We start from the raw sequence: 8,661 nt of genomic DNA on the forward strand, positions 1-8,661 counted from the left end.
GTAGATCAATTATCTTTTTGGCAAACCAAGGATTTTAATTGTTTTTCCATCTCCTTTATTTGGTACAATTCCCTAGAAGAATACATTTCAATTCTTGTTTTTGCATTTCCTTAGGATTCTTCATCTTGAAGTAATTATATTTTATATATTTCTCCTCGCATAATTTTTATTTATTTTATTATATATATATATTAAAAAATATAAATTATTTATAAAATTTTAGTTATATTCATTTTAAATATATTAAATTTTATTAAATATTATAAAATATATTTTTAAAAATTTTTAAAAAATAATAAAGAAGAGAGAATATTATGTACATGATTTTTCTTTAATTTCAAAATAAAATTAAATATATATATGTATATAAAAATTACTTCAAGCAGCTGGTAGTTGGTGTGTAATGAGGGAATAGTGACGGAAAATGGTAGCAACCTTATCACTTTCTATGAAAATGGGGCCAAAACTAGATGATCTGTAATAATATTAGAGCTGTGTTGTCCACGTTGCCTCGATTCTGCAGATAATAGATTTTAAAGTAAAAATAATAAAATTATATAACATTTTTTTATATTTTATTTAAAAAAACAAACTAAAAAAAGAAAAAAGTTAATATTTTCCATTTATAAATATAGGGCTCACAAAGCTCTCCTTCTCAAACCAAGTTGCTTCTTTTCTTCTCGTTTGTGTAGTTTTGCTCACTGTAGCAGCCTTGCATGTTGGGTTGGAAAGTAATTATGCAGCCAAGAATGACTTGCCTCACTCTTCGTTATCAGTATCATTATATACAAGAGATGGAAAATAAGCAAACGAAAGATGATAATGAATAAGAAGAAGGAGTTGGCAAGTTACTCTTGGCTACATGTCTCTTTCTTAATTCTCATGCTAGGCTAATGGTGATGATAATATACTTCTACTCAATCTACTAGGATGAGCTCCAGAATTAAAGGTACTTCTTTCTTTCGGTGAGTTTTTGCTTATACATCGATCCTGATTATAAAATCTCATAATATTACGAATTTCTTTTCAAGTTTATATGGTGATGAAATATATTCTCTCTATCATTTCATTTTTTCTACTATATTTCATTGGATAAGCTCCAGAATTAAAGGTACTTCTTTTTTCTTTCTACCAGTTTTTTCTTTTACATTCTAACACAATTTGATTATTATGAATTTCATGTCAAGTTTATTAGCAGCTTTCCTAACACAATATGCAGAGCATGAACTCATGGATTTGTACTCAAATGGAGATTTCAATACTGCTGCTCATGTGTCATCTCACAGCTTCTTGTTTTGAATTAATCAATTTTGTTACGTTGTTATTATTCCTGATATTAACGGTAATTTGTACTTTTAATATATTTTAACTTTTATTTATCATAATTTATCTCACGGTCTTAACGGTTTCATGTCAAGTTTATTAGCAGCTTTCCTAACGCCATATTCAGAGCAGAACTCATGGATTTGTATTCAAATGGAGATTTCAATACTGCTGCTCATGTCTCATCTCACAGCTTCTTTTTTTTGAATTAATTAATTGTATTGTGTTACGCTGTTATTATTCATGATATAAACGATAATTTGATATTTAATATATTTTAATTTTTATTTATCACAATTTATCTTGCAGTTCTAACAGTATTCATTTTATAATCTCACAGTTTTTATAAAATCTCTTATATCATCATTTTATTCAAATTTTAATATGATATATTGAGCCCGACATTTAAAAAAAAGAAAAGATGTTAGAAATTTTTTGTCAAAAAGTAAATTTTATTTATTACAATTTATAACACCTTTATAATATACAATAATGAAATTGTTCTCTCACTCCTTGTTCAGTATGCAATTTTTCTAAAAAAAAATTAAATTTTATTAATGAAATTCAATTCATTTCGAAAGAATTTATATAGTTGAAATCAATTTAAATGTAATAAAATTTAATTAAACTCTTTTATATTAGATAAATTAATAATAATTTAATTTATTTATTATTTTTATTATTTTTAAATAAAATATAAATATTTATTCTTATAAATAAGAATTATTTTTATCATATTCATTGAAAAATTATTATTATTATTTTTTAACATTTAAAGCCTTAATTTTATAATTTTTTATCATTAAAAATATTAAAATTATTTTTTTAATTAATAAAATAATATAATAAATTTTTAATATTAATTATAAATACATTAAATATTAATACTTATTATTAAATTAATTTTTATAAAAAATAATTATTAAGTAAAAATAAAAAATAAATTTAAAATTAAAGGTAAAAAAATAAAATAAAAAAATTTTCAATAGCTAATTAAGTAATTTTAATAAAAATAACCTTAAGTGAAATTATTTTTTGTAAAATTTTAATAAAAATAACCTTAGTTTTTATATTATTGATTTTATTACATTTCATTATGTTTCACCCATTATAAATCCAATAAATTTTATTAATTTACCAATAAGATTTTTCATTCATAAATTTATAGATTTTTATTGTGCTATAATTAAAATTTAAAATAATTCTGCCAATTATATATAGCATACCTATCTTAATTTTTAGAAATACTCATGAATCATGATGCACTTATTATTAGAACAACTTATTAGTTTCTTACATTAACATTCTTGTTATTCAATCATTAATCTCTCATGCTTGAAATAAACAAATACAATATAAATAAGGGACGATTTTATTTATATAAATTTATAATATGAATATATATAATTTTATATAAATTTATTATTATTTTATTTTATGAGTACATGTAAACCCGATCTAAATAAATATTAAATTAAAAACTAATTTAATTTCATATTGAAATTTGAGAAACACACTTTGAAGAGTTAATAAAAGGCAGAGATTCTTCTTTTGTGAATTATTGGCATAGAGAGTCTCAGTTATCCCACAAAACCATTGGTGCCTCAAATGGTTAAAGAAGGAAAGATGTTGGGAGCAAATAGAGAGAAGAGACGAGAAGATGATGAAGGTTTATAATTATTATTATTGAAATCTCCAACACATTTCAACTATTTATTTATATTAATTTAAAAATTTTGAAATTAAAAAATTTTTATTTTAATTTGAAAATAAAAAATTTTAGATTAAATTTCTTAATTTAACTAAAAATAAATAATTAAGTTAATTTTTCTTTTCTTTTCTTTTCTTTATTTTTAATTAAATTAAGTTTAAATCAAAATTTTTATGCTAAAATTATCTCGAATTCAATTTAAATTCTAAATCTAAAATACTTTTAAAATTAAATAAAAATGTTCTCTTATTGTCCAATAAGAATCTGTATTACTCAATTTAATGAGTTTTAATTATTAAATAATTTAAAAATAAAAGGGTCCAAGATGAGCTATTTTGGAATTTGAGATATAATTGAGCATTACTCTTAGCCTAAGCATCTTAGCAAGTAACTTTCAACTTAGCCTAAGCATCTTTCTCATGTGGTCCACCAACAGATTTGTAAAATTTTTGTTCCGATAAGATAGCAATTTTTTGGCAATGATCACCCCATATTTCCTTCAGGAAACTCAATGAAAGATTCCTTAATATGAAATATCAAGATGAACACCCGATATTTCCTTCAGGCAACCCAATGAAAGATCTTTAATATGAAATATTAAGAAGAGTGATTGCAGAACAAAAAAATTGAAAAGATAAAAATATAATAATACTCATTTAAGAAAATTTCATTGATGCTACGGATCATTACAAACATGTCCCATGTTGTATTACCACCAAGGGTTTAACAAAAAATTGTCAAAACAAAAATACAAAAAAGAGAACAAAAAGATTTAAGCTTTGTACGTTAGAGACTCCTCATACAAGAGGCAGGCTAGGATCCAAAAAAATAAATCAAGAAGCCTGCAATTCTGCATATACACAAGTAGACCTACAAGAGAATAGGAGACGGGTCAGAGAATCCTGACTCATTCATCTCCCTGAAGCGACCAAGGTCTTTTCGGCTGAGCCTTGAGCAAGCTCCATACTCCTACGAAGAGCAAGAGAAAGAGATTGGGGAATTTCGGGTACTATCTCTTCCTTAGTTGGAGCTGGGATTGGCTTATCTGATTTTGGTGCATATGTTAAGTTGAGATCTTTATTGGCAGCCAATGCAATGAGCTCTTTCTCCTCCAGCCCTTTTGTTGGCTCGAGGCTGGATCTGTCTGGGGTGTGCTTGGCCAATGCATTTTTAAATTTCTTGATCTGGCATACAACCAAAGTTTAGTTAAAAATTGTATATGATGATTGATGAGAAATCCCAGCTGAAAGTCGTTGTGAATTACAACAGATCTAATATGTGAAAGAATTAAAAGGGCAAGGCTGAAACTAACCGTGGCGTTGGTGCAGCTAAAGCTGCAGACTCGGCCTTGAGCCCCTCTGTAAAACCTGAAGAATGGAAGGACATGAACATTGAGGCTATAACACATGGATTTGTGCTCCTCATAGTTCACTTTAAGAAACTGCACATCTGCATTGTTCTTTGCCAATTGACATATCTGTCAAAACAACACATTCCCATCCACATTCAATCAGCAAAACTAAAATTTGACTATTTAAGTTTCTTAGTAAGTAATCAGCAAGTGCTGCGCAGCATGCAGCACCGTTGCGCCACGGACCACTCAGGCTGAATGTTGTCGCATAGCGGCTTAACACAGCGGTGAGCCACGGGCCGTTAGTATGTGCATTCATTCATTTATGCATGTATGAGAATGTATTGTTGTACCTTGGGATGGAGAGCCCTACAGCCACCACAGCCAGGGGAGAAGAAATAAACAATGACAAGCTTATCGCCAGCATTAAGGAGGGAGTCCACAAGATCTTGAGCAGAGATCACCTCCCTCATGTTGGGTTGCAACTCCTCCTCCCACCAATTTTTAGCATTCTTGAGTCTAAGGCCAGTCTGCTAATGAAAAAAAAAAAGACTGTTAAAACTAAAATTTGAGATTGCTTAGCAAAATCCCTAACAGATAAAGAAAGAACTTGGAAAATATAAGAAGAAATCTAAATCAGATGTTGATCAACCTGAGCCTTAATTGAGCTTTGAACGGAAATCCCTTGTTTGCATTTTGGTTTTTCTTGAAGAACAACCCTCTTTCCATGAAAATCACTGCCAAGCGACGTAGTTTGTAATCTCAAAGCCTGATGATTCAATTCCTGAGGGAACACTCTGAGCCTGGAAGAGCGGTATTCGGGGCGGTTTTGCGAAGAACTAAAGGATGAAGAACAAGAAGAAGAAACAAGATTGGTGTTGCTAGAAACAGCGGCCATAATTTTCCCACAAGAAAAAGAAGCAGCAGAAACAGAAGAAGAAGAAACAAAAATTTATGAAAACGAAAAATTTGAAGATGAGAAAATGATGAGAAGCAGGTGTTTTTGTTTAAAGGTGATGGCTTTGGATTGCTTTTGCTTTTCTTTTTAGAAAAGCAAAAGCAATTAGCCAAAACATAAAAACAAAAACATAACCTGGTATCCTTCTCTGAAGTCCCTAACGGTTTCTAATAGACAGCTCCATTGAATCTAGACCATTGGATTTCATAACCGGGGACTAAATTGATTTTGATCTAACGGTTAGTATTCTAGGGTATGAAAATGACCGGATAAGGTTATGTGTGACGGTTTTTTAAGATTAAGATTATTTTTCTCCTTGTCCGGTTTTTTTCCTTCATAAAAGGCACGTGAGATGAGCTTTAGGAGACATGTGGCACCCATCCCGACTTTTTTGTGTCTATAAATTGGATAAGCCTCAGATAAAAAGATAACATTTTTATTTTTTCTAACTTAATTTTTGTGGTATTTACGCTGTTTCTATAAATTGTCTCTATTTTTATTTTTTAAAAAAATTATAATTATTTAAAATGAAATTTAAAATTCAACAATTATCATAATATAATTTTACTTACAAATTAAACTAAAATATAAAAAATAATCAAATATATCAATTCACTCAAGTATTAAGTATAATTGTTTTTCATTCTATTTGTTGAAAATTTTGAAATTATCTGTTTTTAAATAAAGGCTTAAATGTATAAAAAAATTTAAAATTTTGACATTTTTATTAATTTTAGTTATTTTTTATTGATTTTAATTTAATTTAAATTTTGATATTAATTTTAATCTAAAATTAAAATGAAAATTAAAAATTATTGATATAGAAATTAACATAATATCAATATTAATATTTTAATCGATATTATTGATATAAATAAAATAATTTAAAATTTTTAGTTTTTTATTAAATATAGTCTAATTTTAAAATTTTATTTTAAGTATAGTCAACTAACTAATTTTAATTTAAATTATTTAAAATTAATATTTTATTACTTAATACAATAAACTTAATGTATTTATTTTATATATATTATACTAAATAAATTAAAAATATAATTTACCACAACATAGTATATTATTTATATTTTTACAATTTAATTTTAATATAATATTTAAATCAATTATATTTTATTTTTCAGTAAAATACATATTAACTAATGGTTGTAATTTTTTTTAATAGAACAAATTTGAAATAAATTTAAATTTAAAAAATAATATTCATAATGAGTTTGGATCGAGTTTCATTTTATTTATAAAATATTTAACTATCCGAATTCGTTTATATAAATAATTTATTTAATATAAAATATATATTTTATAATAATATTTGTAAAATTTTCTTATATTTTTATTTAAAAATTAAAATTTAAATATTTTCTAAAAATATTAAATTTTTAAAATAAAAATTATTAATAAAATATTTTTTATATAAATTATAAATTAAAATATATAAAACTAATTTTATTCAAATAATAATAATTAAATTTATTTATATTAATTTTTAATTAAATTCAGTTAATTTAATTTTCATAAATATTCTACTCATTTTACGTCTCTAAGCATTTCTTGAATAAATGGAAGATTTGAATTTAATATATCCACTTGAGATTATCCACAGTGGGTAGAAATGCTTGGATGAGAAATAAAATAAAATTAGAAATAAAAATAAATTCCAAAATCCATTGAATGTGATTGTAAAATAAGAATAACTATACATGTAAAATATTCTACATAAAAAGACAACTTAATAAGAGATCATAACCAATAAGATTTTTTTAAAAAATAACAATAATAGACATTTAAGAAGACTTTAAATATTCAAAATTCCAAACATGTCATTATATATTTCCAAATTATTACGGCTAAATTAAACTGAACCTTGAAAAAGTTAAATTTAGTTTTATTAATTTTTTTTAAATTCAAACTAAATATTAATATGTTTAACATTAATTCATATAGCAAACGAGTGAAGTTTTTATTGAATATAATATTAAAAATTTATGAACTATTCAATTTATTTAGGATTATAATAAATTTTAATTTAAAATTAATAAATTTAAAACTAAATAATTTTAATTAAATAAGCATATATACAAATTAACTTACAAATATGTAAAAAAATAAATTCTTAAATTTTAATAATATAAATATCTAGAGGTTTCGGAGTACAATCAAAATGTGTAGAGTTTAACTTTAAAAAATTCATGTATACCTCAAAATTTTATACACACTTTTAATTCAATTTTTTAATGATATTAACTTCATCATGCTTTATGAGTATATTCATGAGTCATGAGTCAGTTCGGAAAGTCTGTTTATAAATTTAAAGACGAATTAAACTCATGAATTTTAACGAAATTTGATTTATTTAGTAAAAGGTTAAAAGTTAAGTTTAAATTTAATTCGTTTAGAAATCAAACTGAATCTAATCGAATTTTTATAAAATTAAATCTCGAATAGCTAATAAATAATGTAACAGCCCGAAAACCGAACTGCTACCGGCACTAGGATCCAGATCGACTTAAGGTCGCCGGGACCCGTAGTAAGCCTGTCATACTGTATGTGTACCTGTGAAATCCCATACATGATCATACATTTTCTGTCAAACCATTAAAACTTTTCTTTACTCCAGGGCTTAACCTGTGCATGCACTATTTCTGTTCTATCAACTCCTAATGTTAAGCCTGATTTTCTCATATACATTAACAATAAAAGAAACATACATAAACTGATCATGTGTCTACAACAAGGGATTACTCTAACTGCTCAAGCACAAGTCTATACATCTTATTACACAACTACACTCTCTTTACATATACATGTCTACACTAGCTATTACATAACTCTTCTTCTTCTATACCCTGCTGCACTCCCTCTGGACTCTGAACCTGCAAACCTGGGGGATAGGGGAGAGGGATGAGCTATACAAGCCCAATGAGCAGAACTATAAACCATAATTTGAAAACATGATCTCGTGAAATGTATTACAGCACATCATCTCAGGGATAGACATGACCACCAAAAATCCCAATGAAAGGATGCCTGGCCTAGCCAGGTCTTATAAACTCAGTCTGCCTGGCCCGGCCAGGTCTTACAACTCTGCCTACCTGGCCTAGCCAAGTCTTACTATCTCTGCTGCCTGATCTAGTCAGGTCTTACCTACAGATGGCTGCCTGGCCCGGCCAGGTCTTATAACAGAGCTTGGGCTATTGAAGTCACCTTGGTCTATCCACAGCCTCATATACATCGTATTATGCAATGCGTCATCTTCGTGAAACTAATGCAATCATCCTATTATAATCTGATGATGCATGACAT

At 26.6% G+C, this 8,661-nt stretch overlaps 1 protein-coding gene across 2 annotated transcripts; it reads right to left on the reverse strand.

Moving 5' to 3' along the window:
- Positions 1 to 3,677: 3,677 nt before the first annotated feature.
- Positions 3,678 to 5,467, reverse strand: LOC110622531 (thioredoxin-like 1-1, chloroplastic). Of its 2 annotated transcripts, none has more exons than XM_021767066.2 (4): positions 5,038 to 5,467; positions 4,739 to 4,915; positions 4,347 to 4,511; positions 3,678 to 4,218 (listed from the first exon to the last, which is right to left on the reverse strand). In XM_021767066.2, exons 1-4 carry the CDS (start codon positions 5,281 to 5,283, stop codon positions 3,946 to 3,948), a joined length of 861 nt encoding a protein of 286 aa, XP_021622758.1. In that variant the 5' UTR covers positions 5,284 to 5,467; the 3' UTR covers positions 3,678 to 3,945. The 2 variants fall into 2 exon arrangements, with proteins under 2 accessions (XP_021622758.1, XP_021622757.1); XM_021767065.2 differs by having other exon boundaries at positions 4,739 to 4,918.
- Positions 5,468 to 8,661: the final 3,194 nt, after the last annotated feature.

This window comes from Manihot esculenta, chromosome 9, assembly GCF_001659605.2.
Source record: "Manihot esculenta cultivar AM560-2 chromosome 9, M.esculenta_v8, whole genome shotgun sequence".
NCBI lineage: Eukaryota > Viridiplantae > Streptophyta > Magnoliopsida > Malpighiales > Euphorbiaceae > Manihot > Manihot esculenta.